Raw genomic sequence first — 22816 nt, forward strand, 5'->3', positions numbered from 1 at the left:
ATAATCTGTTATGTCCTCCCTTCACACACTTTTTATTGGCTATCAGCATATAGCTGAAACTCCAAAATGCTCTTGGCATTACATCATCTAAAGAAATGAAAATAAGTGTCGTTGGAAATATTTCTGGAACTTGTCGTCTCATTGTAATCAAAGTACTTGATAGTTCCCGCAAAGATTCTTTATGTTCATCGTGATATATCCGTTGTTTTCTCTCCCACGCTTCTTGCCATAGTGATTGTTTCAAGTGAAGCCAATCAATATTTGCAGGTTTATCCCATATAGGACACAAGTCCCTGACGTCTAGTGATCCTCTATACCAAGGAACAAATACAATGTCGGATTTTATGAATTGACCTTTTGCAAACGTTGCCTTTATGTAACGAAGCTTCTCAGCAACAACATCAACATGTTGGTCAAAATCAGAGACAAGAATATAGTCTCCCCTAACCTTATTTGCTTTCTCTATTAATAGAATAATATGGTTTGAAAGATACTCTGCAGGAGTGGAATTGATTTTGATGCTTCATCTTGGAAATTGGGAGGCCATCGATGGATTGTTATCATCCAATAAGCCAAAAACCACAGACCTCTTTGAATCACTGAATTCATCTCTTCCTCTAACGATTGTGGAAGTGCCACCGGTTCATCATCGAGTCCGAGACTAATCCTAATTTCGAAGCCCAACAATGTCTCCCTCAAGCCAAAGGAAACAAAAGGAGAAAAGAAGTGACCACCAATAGGTAAAATTATCGACATCTTCGTGAAATAAAGAATCGAGGTCTCCATCGCCAAAACAAACATAAAACGGCTTCCGCTGATGTGATCAATTAAGAGTCGTATTCCACCGTTTGCAAATCTGCAAATAGGAACTCCTGGATCCCAAATCTGGGTTTGAAAGCCCTTTCTCAATTTGAAGAAATTAACGTCAAGGTCATGGGCTTGACGATGTTGAAGAGGAATGTGTTCAATATTGAGACAACGGAGGCCGCCTAGACAAAACTCCAGCGGAAAGACGCCGCCACTGTTCCGAGACCATTGCCGGATTGTGGTCGGAAAGAAACTCTCATGAAAAGAGAGAAAAAGCGATGAGACATTGAAATTCTATCACCGAACAAATTGATTTGGGAATCATATGCCGATGTTATTAGTTATCTATAGAAGAAAGTTAAAGCAAGGAAAAGGATCCGACCGACGCCAGAGAAGCCAGCGCCGGCCGGGAAACGCAGAGAGACCGGAGAAGTTAGTTTTCGTGAAAAGTCGTCAATTTGGAGAGAGAACAGAGCAGTTCCTTATAAATTAATAAACCAATAACACCCCCTAAATTTGAGAGTATGGTTCAATCTGATCATTTTGATGATGACACTAGTTATTTTAGTAAGCATGATAGTGTGCGAAATGGATCTAATGTTGAAAAACATGTTCTTGAATAACAAAGTTCTATTGTCCTCTTTTCTCGAGGGTTCCATCTTCTTTTTAGACGAACCCACACACACACACACTCACACAAGAGAGGGAGGTCACACACACACGAGCGTATTTTACATATTATTGAACGTGTTTAACAATATTAAAACCTGAATATCTCTAATCAATTGTATTAATTTTTTCCTATACAACACCATATTTCTTCTCAAATCGAACAACCTCATTTTCAAGTGACGCAATAATTTCATGTATATTTTTACTATTTTATCAATAAATAATTAACGATCAATTATACATTGGATACAAGAGAAAACACTTCTAAAATTAACATCCTACTCCAAGATGGAGGATGGCCAAAGACGCTTCCACATTTCTATATCTTCTTTACATTTTAGCTTTCGAATTCCTCCATAGAACCCGTCTTCCTCGTTACCTTTCTCTCTATGATCTCTCCTGTTAATCATCGTTTTTCTCCACCTTGATCCGACTGTGTACTGGTTAAATTCCAACACCATCATCTCTGTTTTCACCATTCATCAATACTTACCACTTAGTACAACATGTGAATGCATATTTGGACACAACATTAGTAGAGAAAGGTTAATGCTATATTATTAGGGGGTTATGTTTAATTCCATGCAAGTGGGAAGAAATTCCCAAACCTTTTCTTTTTTGTGGTGATTCTAAGTCAACAAAAGGAGGAAAAAAAAGATTTTTAGGAGTGATAAAGAATTATTGTCCCTTGAATAGTCACCATATTCAACTAATTTTATGGAATCTAATAGCCTTTGTGAGCAAATATTTGAATGTGACTTCCAATTTTAAAATAGCCAACCAAGACTCCATTTCTAGACCAAAGGAATATAAAGCTGAGGACTCACCGCTAATATGGCATTGACAATGGTTAAGATTGCCATCACAAGATTCCAAGTGGCCAACAACACTATACCACCATCCTACACAACAACATTACACAAGCTTGTTTAGAATCATATTATGTCCAAACCACAAGCATTATAGATTATTAATACCATAAGGAAACTCTTTGTTCCTTCTCCACTGGATCTCTATGTGATCTCCAGGTTTTAATTCGTTTAGAGAATCTGACACATAGAGATGATGAGGTGATGCATCAATGGGAGCTGCTCTTATCCTTTCCCATGTCACATCCTTTTCAATCGCAATTGCTCTTCTACCATGTGGTGGATACCTACAATCCTCAATATAATATAGTCTATAGCTTTCTATGAAGAATATATAAGCAAAAGATTGTGTTGAATGTGGACATGAGATATTTTATACCTAGCTTGAAAAGTATTAGTGTGGGTGTCATAGCTGAGCTCAGCATCATAGCATGACAACATGAACCCTACATGTCCATTCTGCTCTTACACCAAAAGGTCCTCATTACTTTAGTCAAACCCATAAAGCATAAAATGGAGTAGTTATGTTTATGAAATATAGATGATTACCTCACGGTTGTAAACTTGAGCTGGAAACCAAAAGCGACCTGTTTCAAGGGAGAGGTAGAAGCTCATGGTAGAATCAAGAGGAATAGAAGATGGATATCTCCTTCTATGATTATCATCTCCTAAAATCGATGAAAGAGATCGAATAAGAGATATGATTTTGGTCAATCCATGATGACTAGTTTGGTGATGAGGAGAATCAAGATGATATGGAGAAGAGAGATAGCATTGCCACTCTTTGTGAGCAGAAGGTCCAAGGATTTTTCCCCATTTTGTCTTCAAGTGTTTCTCCCACAGATGATCACTTACACATCTCTCTCTTAACGAGCTACAGACCCTAGCCATGCTACATAGTCCAGAGGGTGAAAGATTGTCAAGAATGCAATCGAGAGGAAGGTCAGGGAGGTCAAGGATCGACATTTGGCCGAGCACCGGAGAGGCTAGATCAGGTGTGGTTGGGTGTAGACTGTTCGTAAAAAAGTTCTTGGAGAAGTAGAAGGAGTGCAAAGTTTTGGTTTTAGATACCCATGGAGGAAGGGGTAAAGATTTGGCAAAGAAGAAAAAAGAGAGACAAGTGATGAGTAAGTAGAGAAGCATTTAGAAAGTACTATTTTTGTTGGAATTAAGGGATAACATAACCAACTCTTGAAGACAAGAAACAATTCTTTCTCTCCCTTGTTTATGAACTTGAAACCAAGTTGTTGAAATCAAGAGAGAGAAAGAGAGAGTTGGATTATATATAAAAACATAAACAACTAATGAGGAAGAAGAAGAGGAGGAGGAGGAACAAGAATTGAGATTCCCTTGGCACCTCCACCTTCAGAAAACAGATTTCTTTCTTCTTCCTCCCAAAGTCTCAATTCTGAAACAAAACAAAAAATATGCTAACAATCAACTGGTCCTTTCTTATAAACCTCCTTAATTTAGTCAAAATTATCTATTTTTCTAATCTCTCACGAAAAATAGCAAATACTTTCATTAGGATAATTAAGACGAGAGGTTACTACTTAATTACCTTTTTTTGTCAATAATCTACTTCTAAATTCTTCAATATATATCTCTTACTTGCTAATCCATTATCCTTTCTCTTTTAAGATTCATATAAAGCAGCTTGACCTCTATTGGACTCTTCAAATAGCAACTGATCTAAAACTTCAAACACCAAACATATACATACTTCAAGGTTGATTAAGGAAATATGGAGTCATCAAAGAGAGATGATTATCAGGTACATATTTCATTTGAAAGCTAGTTCCACATTACAGTCAAATAGATACCTAGTTCGTTCTTGGACAACAAAAACAAGCCTAAAATCCAGAGATCGATACAACAACTCCTTGATCATTTTCGAAGTTTCTACTCTCGAACATAACATGATAAGTGCGATATTGATGAGGACTTCAAATGACAAGCATGCTTCAAGATATAACTCACAAAATCTCTCTCTTCTGGTCTTCTCGTGTACCCAGCAAACTCGAAAATTTCAAGACTATCCAACAAACATTTAGGAACAGAGCTCTCATCATTATATTTCCAGCTAGCATGTTCATACTCCTCATCAAAGTCTGGATCATCCTGAGATTCAATTTTTTATTTTAAAGAGAGAATTAATAAGACTACACTATAGAATGCTTTTTAGATTGTAAATGAAAAACCTTACATCGACAAGAAGCTTGAGGACTCGTAGTTTAGGAGAATCTTCGAGCAACCGAACAAGTAATTTCGACCAGTTATCGCGGTATATATGTAGCTTCAGATGTTCAAGCTGATTGAAGTAAATACCATTATGATACATAGACTGCACACAAAAACGTAACCAAAAAGAAAAGGATTCAGTCTCAAGCCAAAAAAACAATTTAGCCGTTTTAAGTGCTAGTAATAAAGAAGTATATACCTCGTCTTCAATGTCGAGATATACGAATAATGACAGGCGTTTGACAGATGTGATTGATTCGAAAAGCCTCTCAATCTCTTGCTCAACACTGAGATCTGCTTCTTCCACCTTAGGCATATACGTAATCAAATACGAGAAATCTTCTCTATAATGGCCCAGAACTTGGAAATATTTCAAAGAAGGAGTAACTATCACATAACCATCACAAGAATAAGCCCCATCTATCGGTAAACTTAGTCTCAGCAAAGACGGAACAATAATAACCAAGGTTTTCACATTGTCATGCCTATCTCGATGAATAGTCAAATCTTCCAGAACAGGACAATACGATAAAAGCAGTCGAAGAGAGTCTTCGCTTGAGTATGATACACCACTAAGCACCAAAGTTTTCAAAGAAGGGAGACAAACCGTTCGAGGAACATCCACAATAATGCTATTGCCTGTAAGTTTCAAAGTAATGAGCGATGTGCAAGTATACAAGCTGCTTGGTAATAACTCAACAGGTTTGCCAGGGAAAGACGACAAATCACAATAGTTGATAATCAGCTCACGAACGCAGCGAGAAATCGTAGTACCAACCCAACGCTTAACATCCTCCGGTTGAAATGATTTATCAAAACATTGGAAATGAAAGCTTTCTATAACATGAGATTTAAGTAGTGGCAGATTCTTGGTAATGAAATCCCTAATAGGAAGATCTGGTTGGAAGTGATTTATCAAGAACTTGAGTTTAGGCACCCACAACCAAAGAAACTCCCATCGTTTAGACAACATGCTAGTCGATACAACTTCTTTTGTCGGAAGAAAGGATAATATCTTAACTAGTAATTCATCAGATAACCCACTGATTCTGTCCATTTCTTAAACAAAAGCCCAATTGTAGTAAAACGGCTACACCACCACCAATAAACTGAACTTCGAGTTTATCATTTAGTTTTTCAGACCCTAAAAAAAAAAAAAAACAAGTAAACGCAGTAGAACTGAAAAGGATTTGTCTGAAATTAAAACAAACTTAAACAGAGGAACGAGTCAAAGAACCCTAGAAAAAAAAGCTGGAATGTTGAAAGCTGAAAAAAACCCTAGAAAAATACCTGTGAAGTTTCTTTCTTTCAGTGGAGGCTGGATTTTCGCTCAGGAGGTTGGTTAATCGGAAGCTTACTAGAGAAGTGTTGTCACTGAGCTCTAACATTGTGGTGACTGCTGATTGTATTTGAGTGTATTTGATGTAGCCCATTATTAGGCCTTTGATAGATTTTCCGAGCCCAATAACGTTTTGTTTTTCTTCGTAAATCCCCGCGGGATATATTTTTATAAAATAATTTTATTTTAATATAAATATAATTAGAAAAAATTGATTACACTATTAAAATTTGATATTTTGCATATTATATATTACTTTTATAAAATAAACTATTGATATAAACTCAAATATATTTTAGTAGAGTTACAAACTAAAATTTGTTTTCTTATAAAATCATATGAATTTCAATTTTAAGATTCAAAAACAAAACCCCCCAAGGATAGCTTCTATTTTTTTTTTTTTAATTTCACTATCAATGTAAATTCTAGTGCTAAATTTAATACTAATGGTTCATCTTTATAGGATTTAATAATAAAATGATTTTCGTTCATTTATAGATTTTTTTTCTATATTTATCTTCATTTAAATATGATTGCTAGGTTTCATTCTAATGATTTTATTCTATTTTTTTATTCTAACTAAATTTAATTTTCATGAAACAGATTATTTATTTTTAAAAAATCTTAAGGACCAAAGTTTTTTAGTGAAGCTCTTTTTATTTTCGAAAAAAACTTTAATTTCAAATTTTTAAATATGTTGGGAAATTGATAAAACTATCCATTGGATCACAAAAACTAAATATAATGATACATGTATTAAAAGTGAATTACCAAAATTTATTTGAGAGGTAAAAAAATTTATTTGATAAATGTACTAGAATAATTTATTTTATTAAATATTACAGAAGTAAAAATAACAAATATATGAATATGATAGAAAATAATCAAACTTCAAAAGTAGAAAATGGAGATGGATCTTTTCAACTTTATTTTGTTGTTGTTTATTTTGTTGTTGTGGGATGATTGGAATTGAATTAATTTAACTATTCATCACCAATAAACCTGAAAGTTTTGTTATAGCCATCAAAACTTTTATTTTACATATGTGAATTTAATTTAAAAGTATTAAAACTAAAGAAGAAATAAGTATAATGGCGTTAGAAATAAACTAAATCTTGAAAATAATGTTAGATATATATCATACTTTCTAAAATAAATTGAATTTTAGTTCTACACATCCCATATTATTGACGATATTTTTAATTCTAAATAGTAATTCCCACACTTCTATATATTTAATTAAGTATGTTTTTTTAAAAAAAAAATTCAATCTTACACTTTCCATTTTCCAATACAATTTAACTATCTATCTCATCATAATAAACTAGATTTAATTCCACACACTTCATCTTAATGGATAAATGCTAAATATTTTATATCAAAATAATATTTATATCATATCTTAGTTAATATTAAAAATAATTAACAAATAACAAAACATAATTAATAAAAAATAAAAATCCAAAAATAATTTAAAAACAAACATTTTTAAAAAAATAGTTTTTCTATGTAGCGTACTCTCATAAGTTAATTTTACCTCCTGTCAAATTAATTTTAAATAAGTTAAAACTTAAAACCTGATAAATAAAACATAAATAAAAGTATATTAGCATTATCATTAAGTAATCAAAAATTCATTCCTATGAGCTATTTTTTTCAAACTTATGGTGTTTTCACTTATAACTGTATACGTTGAAATTCTTAAAATAAAACATAAGTATAACTATACTAATATTCTCATCAAACATTCAAAAATTATTCTTATAAGCTAATTACATGTTCAAATTTTTGTTTTCAATTAATGAATAAAAACACTATATTACAATGATAAATACATTTTTTATCCAATTAAATTAATATTAAATAAATTATAATATTATTTTTAACTTCAGTAGTCATTGTTTATTAGTTAATAGCTATGTTAAATTATTTTTTTAATTTATACATGTCAAATTTAATTAGAGCAATTGCAAAAATACCCATTTTGGTATGTGGTTTTTCAAAAATACCCCCTCCTATTATCCATTTTTAATAAGAGTCAATTAGCTGCATGCTAATTATTTGAGAAATAATTAGGTGTGACATACACAAGTTTTTTTCTTTGCAAAACAAGAGAGAGAAAACTTTGGTTTGGTAAAATTCGGACGAAATTGCCCCTCAAATTAAAAGCGGAAATTTTCTGTAGAAGATATATGCGTCATGGAACTTACAGTGGGCCACCACTTATTAAATGCTTCCATCGATAATATATTCTACTACATAATTAAATGTCGTGATATCTTGTTTTTTATCGGATACATGGATATATATCAATACATCGTAATATTCTATTAATATTGTTTACATATGATATATCACTATAGAACATTGTAGTGGTTGTGATAGGTGAGTGAAGTAAATTTAACATTGTAGTGGTTGTGTTGAATTGTATGTTAGTGGCGGAGGAGGTGATGGTGATGTGAATGAAGAATATATTGCGGTTGAAGAGAAGGTGGTGATAGTGAAGGGGATAGAAATTATATTAGCGATGACATAGGTGAGACTATGACGATAAATGAATTGAGAGACAAAGATGCTTAACCATCACTAGATTTGCTCTTAGCGTCGTCGGTTGACGGTGTCTCAAATCATCTTTAACAGAAGTTCAATAATAACGAACGACACTCAAACATACGACGTCTCTATACCAAAATATTTTAAAGGTTTATGGAGTACATTTTAATCAGAAAAATGCGACGAGTTTAATGAATTTAAAATATCATAATTTTAGATGCAATCAGTTTCACAATTAAGAAGAATCGTTTGTTTGGGGTTTTCATAAAGTAAAGAAAAAAGAAAAAGAAAAAAATAAATAATAAAAGGAAAGAGAAAAGAAGAAGGAAGGAAGAAAGAATGAAGTGTTTGATTTTAGGGGTATTTTAGTCTTTTTGTCATGTTTTCAAATGATCATTTATTTACAAGTTTGTCATTTCTCATTTGACTTAAATACTTCTCAGTCTTAGGGTATGTAATGTAATTACTCTTTTAATAATACTCCTCTTTATGTGTTAAATGACTAAATTATCCTTCTTAATTGAGAGAAAGTAATAAAAAAGTCAAAATTTTCCTCCAAAATTTATTTTTTTCAGACAAAAAAATTTCCGCCAAAAATTTATGGGTCGTCGAGTTGTAGCCCCCTGCAAAGTTTGAATTCTTGCTTCAGCCCCATGAAACTTTTGCATCTTGCCCTAGCCACACCAAAAAACTTTGACAATGTGTATCCCCATATAATTTAAAGGGATTTTGGTCTAATGTGTCATTTACTGTAGCAAAACTTATACAAATTGCCACAAAAAGTTTTCTTTTCTCAATCTGCCATTTTTCCACTTTATGGCAGGCAGACAAAGATGAAAATACCCTCCGACGAAAATATCTAAATATCAGATATTTGGTGGACAAAACTTTGTTTCGGAAAATTTTGGTAGACAAAAAATATTATCCACATTTGAAACAACAGATTGGGATGATATTTGGTGGACAACAAATATTGTCCACATTTAAAACAACAGACTTTAAAGAAATTTGGTGGACAAGAATTCAAAACGGCATATTTCGAAAATTTTGGTAAACAAGAAATGTTGTCCACATTTGAAACAATAGATTGAGAAGATATTTGGAGGATAACAAATATTGTCCACATTTGAAACAAACAGACTTCAAAAAAATTTGGTGGACAAGAATTCGAAACGAAGTAATCCAAAAATTTTGGTAGACAAGAAATGTTGTCCACATATCTTCTTCCTTCTCAGATTTAGATTCGCTTCCACTTTCCAAACCAGATTCAGACCCAGATTTTTAATCTCGCTAAATCGCCAACGATGTATTCCTAGATCGAAAACGTGATGAACTCTTATATCTAGGGAGATTGAGCTTCATTTTTTAGAGAAAAAAAGAGAGAGAAAGAGAGAGAGAGAGAGAGAGAGAGAGAGAGAGAGAGAGAGAGAGAGAGAGAGAGAGAGAGAGAGAGAGAGAGAGAGAGAGAGAGAGATGAGAGAGAAATGAGAGGAATGGAGATTGAACAAAAAAACTCTCTCTCTGAAGGGTAAATTGGACTTTGCAAGTTGGGTTAGAAATTGGATTGTGACACAATTGAAAAGGATTTGTGGGCTGTGGCAATTTTGGTAAGAATTGCTACATTGTGTGGCACATTTCTTAGATTGCTCTAATTTAAATTTCGGGTTCTATCCCCGCATCTGTTAAAAACAAACGATTTCCGTCTATTATGTTACTAAACCGGATTAAAATCGTAATGAACCAAAAATTTGAACATAACTCAATTTTGCCTAGATTCAGACCGTATTCATTCCTCATAACATCATTCTCTTCTCAAATTTCGTTTTACAATTGACAAACTACATCCATATCATTATCCATAGCAAAAGACATCAATCCATGACATTAGTTAAAACAAAAATGAATTCTGAAGTATCACAAAAGACAAAGCCGAAAGCAAAACCGATTCACTTCTTAGAAGGCAAAAGCAAAACAAAGATGCTCTTCTTAGAAGGCAAAGCATTATTACTACCTAATCTGATTGATAACTAAAACATTCTAGTCTTGATCCATTTGAGACATTGGCTGTGTAGATTGACTAGAAGAAGGTTCACCATGACCCTGAAAATGAAATCAACAAAAATGAACACAAATCAATATAAATAAACAGAGATGAATAACAGATTCCAGAGATGAATAACTTACCCTTTTGGCTCGTTTGGCACAAGACCGAGTATTGTGACCAGGTTGTCCACACTTCTTGCAATGCATTGTTCGTTTCTTCTTCTGTGATGGAGAGATTGGAACTTCTTCTTCTTGTTCTTCTTCTTGGATGGAGACTCGTTGATTCCTTTTTTCCTTTTTTGCTTCTTACTCTTCTTCTTTCTTCCACGTTGTGGTGGTTCAGGAGGTTCACCAACCAATGACACATCACCTCTGGCCCAATGGCCTGCACCTCTAAGTGGAATGATGTTATCACCATATAACTCTCTCAAATGCGAAGTAAGAAACCAATCAGATACGTAGTCATCTGAATTAAGTTTCTTAGTCAATATTACTGCATAGCCATGTTCAAAAGGGATCCCACATATGTCCCACTTAAGGCAAGTTCATTTTCTGCTTCTCATATCTACTCTCTTTAAATGACCATCGATTTCAACCTTAAATCAGTCAACATCAAACACTCTCCGTTTTGACTACAATTATGATCAGTTTTAAACATTGTGACCTCCCATATGTTCTTCTTGGTACTTAGTGAGCAGTATATTCTCCAATTGCAACCATCCATACCACATTTGTATGCAAGCTTTGTCTGATCCCACCTAGATTGTTTTATATTGTTACCTGTTCTAAGAGCATAGTCCAACACAGCTTCCTTAAACGCAACACCACTATAAAATGTTTGTCGATAGTGTAACCTTCCATCTCCTCGTCGTCTGATCCGTTGGGCTCCTCGATTCACATGAACCACTTCAGCATGTTCAGAGTCGCTGTCACTTTCAAGACACATTATGCCGCATCGGATGCTCATCTCTAAATTGAACAACAATATCTTCAATTTCTAACTGAAACTTGTTCATCAACTCTTCATCACCACCTTCATCGGATACGCTATCGCTAGAACTTGAATCATTGTCATATCCATCTTCATTAGGAATTTCAAAGTCTGGGTCACTTGGATCACTTTCATCTTTATAAAACTTTTACTTGGATCACTTTCATCTTTATAAAACTTTTATAAAATTTCAAAGTCTGGGTCACTTGGATCACTTTCAAAGTCTGGGTCGCGACCCAAAATTTATAAAACTTTTGTAAATCTTTTTAAAATCCTTATAAAATCTTTTGAAAACACTTATAAATCTTTAAGACTTTTGTAAATCTTTTTAAAACCCTTATAAAATTCTTTTAAAACCCTTGTAAATCATATAAAAATATTTGTAAAATCTTTTAAAAACCCTTGTAAACCTTTAAAACCCTTCAAAAACCCTTGTTAACACTTATAGCCTCTTCTTAAAACCCTTGTAAATCATTTTAAATTCATTTAAAATCCTTTAAAAACCCTTTATAAAACCTTTTAAAACCCTTTAAAAACCAATGTAAATATTTTAAAACTCTTGTAAACCTTTAAAACCGTTTAAAAACCCTTATAAAAATCTTTTTAAAACCCCTGTAAAAGTTTTTAAATCATTTTAAAATCCTTTAAAAACCCTTATAAATCTTTTTTAAAAAACCTGTAAATCTATTTAAAACCCTTGTAAATCTTTTAAAACCCTTGTAAACCCTTTAAACCCCCTTATAAAATCCTTTTAAAACTCTTGTAAATCCTTTTAAATCCTCTTAAAATCCTTTAAAACCCCTTGCAAAACACTTGTAAATCATTTTAAAATCCTTTAAAATCCATTGTAAATACTTTAAAACCCTTGTAAACCCTTTAAAACCTTTTAAAAACCCTTATAAAATCTTTTTAAAACCCTTGTAAATCCTTTTAAAATCCTTTAAAAACCCTTATTAATATTTTGAAAACCCTTTTAAAACACTGGTAAATCATTTAAACCCCTTTAAAAAACCCTTGTAAATCTTTTAAAATCCTTATAAAATCTTTTTAAAACCCTTGTAAATCCATATCCCGCAAAGCTTTCTGGGATCATATTTCCCGCCAAAAATAAAGGGATCACTTTTTCTGCCAAAAACAAATTTGGTAGGAAAATTTTTGTCGTTAAAATTTTTCTTGGAAATTTTTTTGGCGGGAAAATTTTGTCGGAAATATTTTTGGTGGGAAAATCCACTTGTCATTTTGTTGACTTTCTTATTTTCCAAATAGGGGTAAAATGGTCATTTAAAATTGAAAGAGTGCATAAATGAAATGGCTAAAAAGGGGTATTTTTGAAAAGGGGTATCAAAAAAAGGGTATGTCTAACAATTTCTCAATTTAATAAACCAAGAACACATGTAAAAACAAACTTTGCCAGCTTTCTCTTTTTGGTTAAGAAAAATAAAAGTTAAGAAAATCAAGATATAGACATATAAATTAGTATATGTAAATATGTTTCTTTTTTAGTTTTCCTATTTTTTAAGAAAATAAAATAAAACTTTTATAACACAAGTCAACATCTAATCGATAGATTTGACACGTGTCACGATCATGCGAGTTACTAATTTTAAAAACCAAGCTTTATATGATAAGATATTACTATATTAGAACATGTCCGATGTCCGGGTTTTAAAGTTTTGTTCTCCGTGCTTTATTATTTTTCTTTTCGGAAGGGTGACTGACATTCATTTCGATATTTATTGCATCCACTTATTAGTCGAGCTTTGTCATTATTTTCGTGCAAAAATATTTTCTTGTTCTCTTTGTAACAAGATTGACAATATTTGACATATAGATGATGAGAGAGAAAATGGGGAAAATATCATTTAAATCATCAGTTTACAATTTTCGTTGGTTTAAATCATGAACTCTAGACCTGGTGATTTAAATCCTTAATTTTATGTTGATTTTTATTTTAATCATGAATTCTAATTGACAAAGCCAAGTGAGGCACATTGCTAAATGACTAAACGGATCAATAAGACGATATCATTGCATAACTGGCACTTCGAAGCTATCAAATAATTTTTCTTCTACACCAACATGGTTTCCATCTTCCTCTTCGTCTGATTGCCTCGTTTAGCCAGTGAACGATGTGCCTCAATTGGCTTAGTCAACGAGAATTCGTGATTAAATTGAAAGTCAACATAAAATTGAGGATTTAAATCACCATGTCCACATAAATTGAGGATTTAAATCACCAGGTCCAGAGTTCATGCTTTAAACCAACGAAAATGGTAAACTGATGATTTAAATGACATTTTTTCCGAGAGAAAATGGAGTAAAGGAAAAAGAAGGAAGAAGTTGACATAGATGAGATAAAGAATTCGAATGTTACCAGCGGATAAAACAGTGTCGGCTAAATAGATTGAACGGTGCAATACAATTCAAGTGCAGTTCGTTGGAGAGAAACATACCATACCAAACAAGTATGATTAATGTGTAACAAACGGTACTACACAATATTTGAATATTAATTATCATAAATACAGTACGGGTATAATAATTATCAAATATTAACTAGTTTTTAAAAATATTTAGAGTGACCAAACCAATTTTTATTGAATAAAAATGTGTAAATTAATTTGTATATATTATTTAAGAATATTTTCAATTAAAAATATATATAAATTAAAGAAACCGCATCTAGCTACATCAAAATTGGTCTGATTCATACTTGTATTCACTTTTTTAACCACACTAGGCACTATTTAAATTAAGGTATGAACCCAAACTGCATTTCACATATATGTGTGATTGATAAATAAGATTATCTTTGATACAAAAGCTACATATATCATCAGAAAAGCAAGCAAAGCCGTAGGCAGCCAAATGGCCTAATCCTCGCTAGAGAACAAAGGCAACAAATACGTGCTTCTCATTCATTACCAAAGTGCATATGTATTTTTAAAGCTAAAACATAAATTCTACGCTTTTGCATTTTTCTAGCATTATGCAACTTTTTGAATTGATAAATTTTCATATTGCATTAAAAATATAATCCCGTTAGTGTGCGGGTTACCAATCGAAGTAAAATTAATAATAGTAATACCAAGATTCAACCACTTTCATTCACACGACTACTCATATATTATATGTGTTTGTGCTTTTAAAAAATCACCAATTTGAGCATGGGAGAGGATAAACATATAATTTATCATCTTATTAATCAAACAGTTGCATAGAAATATTAAAATATCTTAACGATTTTTCATCTATAAAAGCAGCATATATTTTATATTCAATCAAAACAAATAAAATTTTATTGATGTTTTTGATCTTCCGACTCTATGATAGGGTTCCTGGCTCTCATTGCAACCGGTGGAGATTCGTAACATTTTTTACGACAAGCCGCACATTCTGATGCTGGTGATGAACGTTTACAATGCTCTCGGCAAATCTTACTGCATTCTATCTCCGTTTTTGCTTCGCCTTCTATCACAATGACCGCTAGTATCATCATTATCAACGCCATGCTAATTACTTTCCCCATTTTTCAACTTTAATTATTTTTTTCTTTATGTTTATGAATGAATCTTATGAAAATGCCTGTATTTATAATTTTAGACCATGATGACTACACTGTTATTCAACTAATATTAGTCAAAGTTTTATTGTTTTCCATGTTTGGTCTCAACTTGTAAGGTATTTGTTTTTGATATATGTCATAATTATTGTTCAAATATTTTTAGATTTTGATGTTTGAATTCTCCAAATGGACCTATGTTTATATTCTAATATTTTTTACTAATTCGAGCATAGTAATGAAAAATTACATTTTTCTTAGTTGACTGCATTAAAAAGGAAGAGAAATTGCACTCTATAGCTATATAACAATTAATAATTAGTAGGATAATCATTTGAGATTAAAATTCAAGCGTTTTTTCTTTACATAAGTGATACAATACTTCAAGTTACAAATCGATAAATTTCAAAATACAATGGAAAATATATCATAGTTTACTATCAAATGGCGAGAAGACAAGTTTACATATGTAGAAAGACAAGATGGAACATAAACACCACAATTTTATGATAGCTAAGATGTAATAACTTGCAAAAAGATCAAAACAAGATTGGAAGACACAATTATATTTCTCCTCTATAGCCATGAAAAAAAAACAAAATAGTCTATTAGAATTAGATATGGCCACACTCTTATGGAACTCCAGTATTGAGCAGTCTCGAATACGATGTTCGAGACCACCACAATAAGTACAACCCTTGACACCACTTGCATTAGCAATGGTCTGTTTTTTCCACTGGATCACGGGTAACATGAAAGGGCGGAGGCAATATGACAAAAGGGGTCTCAATTGACAGCCATGAGTTTTAAAAAATATGTTGGTTTTGTTAAGTTTTAAAATTGACCTTCTTCACAAAATATTATTGAACCTCCATCAAATTAATATAGCCAATACATAAATTAATAACTATAATATGTCAACTCAATTAATTTTATCCAAAATATATACATAACAAAAGTAGATCATGTGGATTAAGGGTTAATTAATGCTTCTACACCAAGAGTTAATGACTCATTGGTTGATTAAGGGTTAATTAATGTTTCTACACCAAGAGGTTTGGGGTTCGAGTCCCAGATACTGCGATTTATTAATAAATTTGCAGATTAATGGAGGCAAGTGTGCAAGAGATCTCCAACGATATACAATTATAGCCGTTCGCCAGGATTCTACGTAGAGAGAAAAGTGTTGTCAGGTCGTGGATCATTGAAAGGTGTCCATCAAGAGCACCAAAAAAGAAGTGTCGTTTGTCGTGGATCTAATAAAAGTCGGAAGGAATTGTCCGTTGTAGAATCGTCGATGTAAGTATGTAACAGTTCTCATAATTTGCAATAAATAATAAATCCAGACGTTAAAAAAAATAAAAATAGGTCCATTAAAGATTAAACCTAAATATTATTTTTAAAATAGGCCCATTAAAAAAGTACGTATTTTTTCAATCCTACTAAAAATCTTATCTCACAACCTTTATTACAGAAATAGAACCCCAAATGCCTATTTTGCAAATTTTAAATACTAACCCGACTTTTTATCTAACTAAGTACCAAAAATTGTCTAAATCAACAATCTTCACCCATAAATCAATTGTCCAAAACAACGTTTTAGTTTTATTTTTTGTTTACGTAGCATATTAAAAAAGTTGATAGTTTGGTATTAAATTTTAATTAAGAAAAGTGTTACTTTCCCACATAACTTTAAAAACAATCCGTTTATTTTATTTATATTTCTTTATCAAATTAAGAATCCGTTTATTTATAAGATATCGGGGATTTGACTTATAAGTATGAGATCAAGATGTGATAGAAGTTAAAGGAAGAATGGGAAGTCAAGCTTAATGTCTTCTTTCGGTGAGGGAAGGTTTCATATGGACAAGCTCTTCTTTATTCGCTCCCATGGCGAGAGCCATACGACCAGCCTCTAAGAATCGTTTCATAGCATCTTCCATGTACCTCTTCCCTTCAATCACCGTCATTCCTTTGCTTATTTCTTTAGGAAATGTTGTGAGCATATTATCACCTTTTAGAACCGCAGCTAGTTGTACAAGCTCTTGCTGAAACTCAGTCAACAAAGCTTTCTCATTCGCCTCTCCCATTCTTATCTTAACCGGTTCCGGTAGCGTCTCGGGACAATCAGTTCGAGGCTCCTTTCGGATCTGTAAGATGTTCTCAAAAGTCCCAGCCCATTCATCTCTCTTCGTGAGGAAAGGCGATGATAGATTGAACAGTTTCTTCACAGTCGCGGGGATTGAAGAGTGCTCGTACTCTGACGATGGAAATGGAGACCCGTTTGGTCCATGTACGACCGTTCCTTTCTCTATCCATGGGGACACTGCTATTGTTGGTACACGAATACCTAACCTGTTAAACTGAAATAGGAATGGATCCGGTCCAACTATACCGTCCGGGCTAGGAACATTGCGAACGGGTGTGGGCACGTGGTCAAAATATCCACCATGCTCGTCGTAAGTGATAATCAATAAAGTTTCGTTCCACTGTGGGCTCGCTCTTAGGGTCTCGTACACTTCCTTTATAAACTTCTGAAATGTGTAATAACGTACCAAGTTTTACGTGAAAATAGTTTATATGATAATATTTTTCAAACTAACTATAAAATAAATATAAACAAGGGAAACAAACCTGTCCTTGGTAGACATCATGGGATGGATGATCATCAGAAGCCGGTTCCAAGAGGGTGTCCATGTAACGTTGCTCAATGACAGTGTAGGCAGGGAGCTTCCCATTCTTTGCATGATCCTTGAAAGAGTTCCCATAGCTATGGAACTTAAGCACGTATTTGAGTTTCCTTAGGCTTTGATAAAACAATACCGCCGGAATATTCTGGTAGTATATACCGAAAGAGAATTCTTCGTCGTCAAGATTGTCGAAAATGGTTCTTTGAGGATAACCCTTTGCAAGTGAGATAGGGTTGTTGCTGGTGGCTCCCGCTGACGTCCCTGAGTGCACGAACATTCGGTTTGGTTGTGTCGATGATGGAACCGATGCAAACCATCTGTTTTTTTTTTATATATATATAAAAAAAATCAGATTTATTCCATTTTAGTATCAAATTAGTACTAATGATTTCAACATGAGCTAACGGTCGTTTTCCCGAAAAACTAAAATAATACATGAGCTAACATGAGCCAACGGTCGTTCTCCCCAAAAAAAGAAAAGAAACATGAGCGAACGGTCAAACAACACCACCACAAAAAGAGAGCGCCAATAAGACTATATTATTACGTACTTAACAAAAAACTAAAAAATATTATATCACGTAATAATAATTTAATAATACTTCCATAAACCATTTAACAAAATAATAAATATCAATAAATCTTCCATATAGAGAGGAAAAAACAAAATTGTAAAGGAGAATATATTGAAATTCCATGCATCTGTTTTCATCTCAATTTCAGAGTGGAAAAATATATTAGTACTACTGATTGTTGTTAAACAGTATACGGTTTTAACATGAGCTAACGGTCGTTCGCCTCAAAAAAAAAAAAAAAAAAAAAGAGCAAACGGTCAAACAACAACAACAATTCACCACAAAGAGCTCGCCATAACAATACTGCACAGTCTGTACTTATTATTATTAGATACTTAACAAAAAAATCAAAAATATTATATTACGTAATAATTATACTTCAATAAACAATTAAACAAAATAAATAGATATTAATAATTTTTCCATTTAGAGAGGAAAATATAAAGATAGTACAAAAGGAGAAATGTGGCCGAAAAAAAAAAGTAAAGGAGAAATATATTTTAAAAGTGGAACCATGCATCTGTTTTTCCTTCTTAATTTCAGAGTGGGGGAAAAAATTCTGATTTGGATTTTTAGTAATATTTTTAACGAAAACTGTGGCGTAATATATTAATATAGTGTTTTAAGATATGCCAATAAGACGACAAAGGATACGACAATAAGATTATGTGACGTAATAATAATTCCAAAAAAACAGGGAAAGTATATTATTATTACCTATCGAAAACAGCGAACTCGGAGACAAGAGACTTGTAGACAGGAACCTTATCGGGTTCGAAACCATTCATAACACTTGCCGACATGTTACCACTAGGGTCCTCGGAATATGCTTGTTGAACAAACCCGTTCATCGGTGGAGGATCCATGGATGTATCATTTGACCCGAATACTTGCTCCCTTATTGCTTGAAACGAATGACCCGGGTCTGGATCTACGTAATGCGAACCCGACCCGAATTTGATTTTTTTAGAGGAAGGGTCCGACGCTGAGACCGGGTTTGACTCCGACCCGTCAACACCGTTGATCTCCGGGTTTAGTTTCTTCATCCATCCAAGCATGTGATCGAACGATCTATTTTCCATCACCACAACTACGATGGTTTTGATCGGACTTGTTGCATGAACATGGTTGTATAAAATTGTGACGGCTAGTAGTTGAAGCAAAGCAAATGTTTTAATAGACATGTTGTTTTGGGGGGATTGGTAGATGTTGATGGTGGAGATGATAAATAGGTGGATAACTTTATAGGCTTCTTTTTCTATTATTTGTTTTTTTTTTTTTTTATGTTTGGATTTTTCTTGGTGTGTATGTTCTAAATCTCTCTTCAAGCATATATATATATTAAAAAAAAAAGATTAACACAAGTACATGGAAACGAATTTTAAACAATTTTTTATTTGCCCAAAGAAACAATTCAAAAGGAACATAATTTAATAGAAAATCTCACATTTTTTTTATATTAAAAGTTAAAAGAATATTCTAAAGCAGATTGTGTAATTAGACCTCCAGTTATTCAAAAATCCAGAAAAATTGATTACCAAATACAAAGTTAGCATATAATAATGGTAAATAATTGCAAGCCTTAAACAAAAAATAATATACTAACGATATATTGACAAGTGAAAAGTTTGATGACAGTGATAAAAAAGATGTCAAACATATCTTTGGATTATTATGGTTAATAATTTATAAAAGACTAGCAAATTTTGCAAACATATCTTACTACCAAAACAAGCAATTCAATATTAACAGAATAAAGAAAGATATGTTAAATTTTTTGAAATAAACAGAAAACTGTTTCTTAAGCAAATTAAAACTCATCTAAAGATTTATTAAAAAGCATTGAAGAAAGTAATTTGTTTGTAATAACAAAACGAATAAACTCTATTTTCCATCTAGAAAATGTTTACATAAAATTACTTGTTTATGTAGGTCCGAGTTACACATTCTTCTTTGAAATTGAACTTAGAAACAATAAGAAAAATAGAGAAATGAGAACATAAATTTTAGAACATGCTAATCTCATCTAAAAACTTAGAGATAACAGTCACTCGTTAGGAGACTGTACAATTAAAACAAAACCAGCATAATTTGATTCGAAAGCATGATAATATATCTTTATTATACGTAGAATAGTCTTTATCTCCCAAATTAAAGTTTTCAACTTCTAGTGAAGTGGGAAAGGGTTTCTGGGGTGACATTGCCCCTAACGACATGGTACGACTCTACGCTGAAAACAATCTGTAACGACCCAAATTTTGAATTAGACCGCGAGCCCATTAACGAGTTAAACCCGCAATAAACCTTAACTATCCCACAAGTGTATAATAGAAAAACACAAGTTTCGAGACAAGTCGCAAAAAACTGTGTAAATGCGGATGAGGTAATATAAATTGAAGAAAGTAAACGAGACAAAAAATTTGTTAACGCGGTTCGTTTTTTCCTACTGCCCGGGACCAAGTCCAGATTTCGATTTCACTAGAACAAGAAAACAAATTACAACCAGTTCGCAAACGCGTAAAACAAGCACAACCCTCTTGATTCACCGCTCCGTTCTATTAACATGAAATCTTAAGGATAAATCTCTACCCTTAACTAAACTCTCCGAGCCTAGATTTAATCAAGATAACCTGACCCTGAGCTAAACTCCCCCTGAGTCTAGACTTCAATTCTCCAAGTCTCTGGAACAACCACCACACACGAACCGTCACACCAACGAACCCAACGATCACCAAGATTCTTGCCAATATGAACCATCAACACCAATACACAAATAAACTTGATCACACAAGCACTTAACCCGCGAAACTACGTCGCACACGATCACACACACAATCTCTCACATCGATTTTGTCTTCAAACAAAGATATTTTTCCTTTTCCTGACTTGACAAACGCTCCAACATCCAAGTTCTCGAGCTTCTCATCAGTTATTATGCATCTCATCTTCCTTAATCACTTCTTGTACTACTTTCTGTACTACTTCGACGACTAGTATAGAACACCAAAATAACTGCATCAACAATCTCCCCCTTTTTGACTATGTATGTGAACTCAACAACTCTATCTTCAATGGCTCCATCACCAGTAACACAGCAACACCGGCAGTTCCAATCTCCCCCTTACTTGAGTCACTTCATGGTCAAAAACTAACCAAACGATCGCCTCCATCTAAACGAAGAATGAAATCCCATCGCACCATCACTGTAATGATTAACTCTCTTGGACCAAGTATTCCTGAATTGTATGAATCCATAACACACGATTCTTAGCTCTGGTTTACTTCCTGAACGATCTCCTGAATGATCTCCTGAACAATCTCCTGAATCATCTCCTAAACGATCTCCTGAACCTCACCCTGATCTACCCGAAACAAGACTAAATCTCTATCGAGAGTCTGCTCTTATACCAATTGTAAGTGCCGATGAGGTAATATAAATTGAAGACAGTAAACGAGACAAGAAATTAGTTAACCAGGTTCATTTTTTTCTACTCCTCGGGACCAAGTCTAGATTTCGATTTCACTAGAATAAGAAAGTAAATTACAACCAATTCGCAAACGTGTAAAACAAGCACAACCCTCTTGATTCACCGCTCCGTTCTATTAACATGAAATCTTAAGGATAAATCTCTACCCTTAACTAAACTCTCCTGAGCTTAGATTTAATCAAGATAACTTAACCCTGAGCTAAATTCTCCCTGAGTCTAGACTTCAATTCTCCAAGTCTCTGGAACAACCACCACACACGAACCGTCACACCAACGAACCCAACGATCACCAAGATTCTCCAATCTGAACAGTCAACACCAATACACAAATAAGCTTGATCACACAAGCACTTAACCCGCAAAACTATGTCGCACACGATCACACACACAATCTCTCACATCGAATCTCTTTGGGATTTTTACTCTTGCAAATCCACTTTATCATAAGGTCACGTCCTCCCATAAGGAAAAAATTTTCCTTTTTGCCAATTTCCTTTTTTTTCATGCAAACTTCCCTTTTACTTATATGAATCCTTTTATCTTCAAACAAAGATAATTTTCCTTTTCCTGACTTGACAAACGCTCCAACATCCAAGTACTCGAGCTTCTCATCAGTAATTATGCATCTCATTTTCCTAAATCACTTCTTGTACTACTTCCTGTACTACTTCGACGACTAGTACAGAACACCAAAATAACTGCATCAACAGGCCGTCATGTCTCTCAGTAAGTCTCGCAGCTTTGACCAGAGTCATCTGTTTTTGTGTCGTTGTGACTCGATCTTGACTCGAATCTTGTTTATGAACCGTTGTAGCACCACCCAAGTCATCGGAGACTCTCGTCTTACTCAACCTGTGTCACCGCGTGAAACATCTTCACCGGAGAGGTAAACCCATGAACCATAGATGATATATATGTCTCTATATTGCTTGATTGTTGGAACCAATATAATCACTAAACTTGAAAAACTATTATAGACTATTATA

The 22816-nt window shown here is 33.3% G+C and overlaps 4 protein-coding genes across 4 annotated transcripts; all 4 read right to left on the reverse strand.

Annotated features, from left to right (window-relative positions):
* Nucleotides 1-1579: 1579 nt before the first annotated feature.
* On the reverse strand, nt 1580-3812 carry LOC9316907 (F-box protein At2g26850). The gene is made up of 5 exons (XM_002880794.2): nt 2898-3812; nt 2728-2807; nt 2457-2635; nt 2307-2381; nt 1580-1945 (listed from the first exon to the last, which is right to left on the reverse strand). The coding sequence occupies exons 1-5, from the start codon at nt 3489-3491 to the stop codon at nt 1758-1760; spliced, it is 1116 nt and encodes a 371-aa protein (XP_002880840.1). The 5' UTR covers nt 3492-3812; the 3' UTR covers nt 1580-1757.
* A 250-nt stretch (nt 3813-4062) lies between these two features.
* LOC110229526 (FBD-associated F-box protein At2g26860) lies at nt 4063-6061 on the reverse strand. The gene is made up of 4 exons (XM_021029981.1): nt 5880-6061; nt 4789-5733; nt 4555-4692; nt 4063-4469 (listed from the first exon to the last, which is right to left on the reverse strand). The coding sequence occupies exons 2-4, from the start codon at nt 5644-5646 to the stop codon at nt 4251-4253; spliced, it is 1215 nt and encodes a 404-aa protein (XP_020885640.1). The 5' UTR covers nt 5647-5733; nt 5880-6061; the 3' UTR covers nt 4063-4250.
* Nucleotides 6062-14693: 8632 nt separating this feature from the next.
* On the reverse strand, nt 14694-15117 carry LOC9316908. The gene has a single exon (XM_002880795.2). It carries the CDS (start codon nt 15042-15044, stop codon nt 14814-14816), a length of 231 nt encoding a protein of 76 aa, XP_002880841.2. The 5' UTR covers nt 15045-15117; the 3' UTR covers nt 14694-14813.
* A 1642-nt stretch (nt 15118-16759) lies between these two features.
* Nucleotides 16760-19682, reverse strand: LOC9316909 (non-specific phospholipase C2). Its single transcript, XM_021030073.1, has 3 exons — nt 19060-19682; nt 17712-18084; nt 16760-17611 (listed from the first exon to the last, which is right to left on the reverse strand). The coding sequence occupies exons 1-3, from the start codon at nt 19524-19526 to the stop codon at nt 16907-16909; spliced, it is 1545 nt and encodes a 514-aa protein (XP_020885732.1). The 5' UTR covers nt 19527-19682; the 3' UTR covers nt 16760-16906.
* Between the last annotated feature and the right edge of the window lie 3134 nt (nt 19683-22816).

Source organism: Arabidopsis lyrata, assembly GCF_000004255.2.
Source record: "Arabidopsis lyrata subsp. lyrata unplaced genomic scaffold ARALYscaffold_4, whole genome shotgun sequence".
Taxonomy (NCBI): Eukaryota; Viridiplantae; Streptophyta; class Magnoliopsida; order Brassicales; family Brassicaceae; genus Arabidopsis; species Arabidopsis lyrata.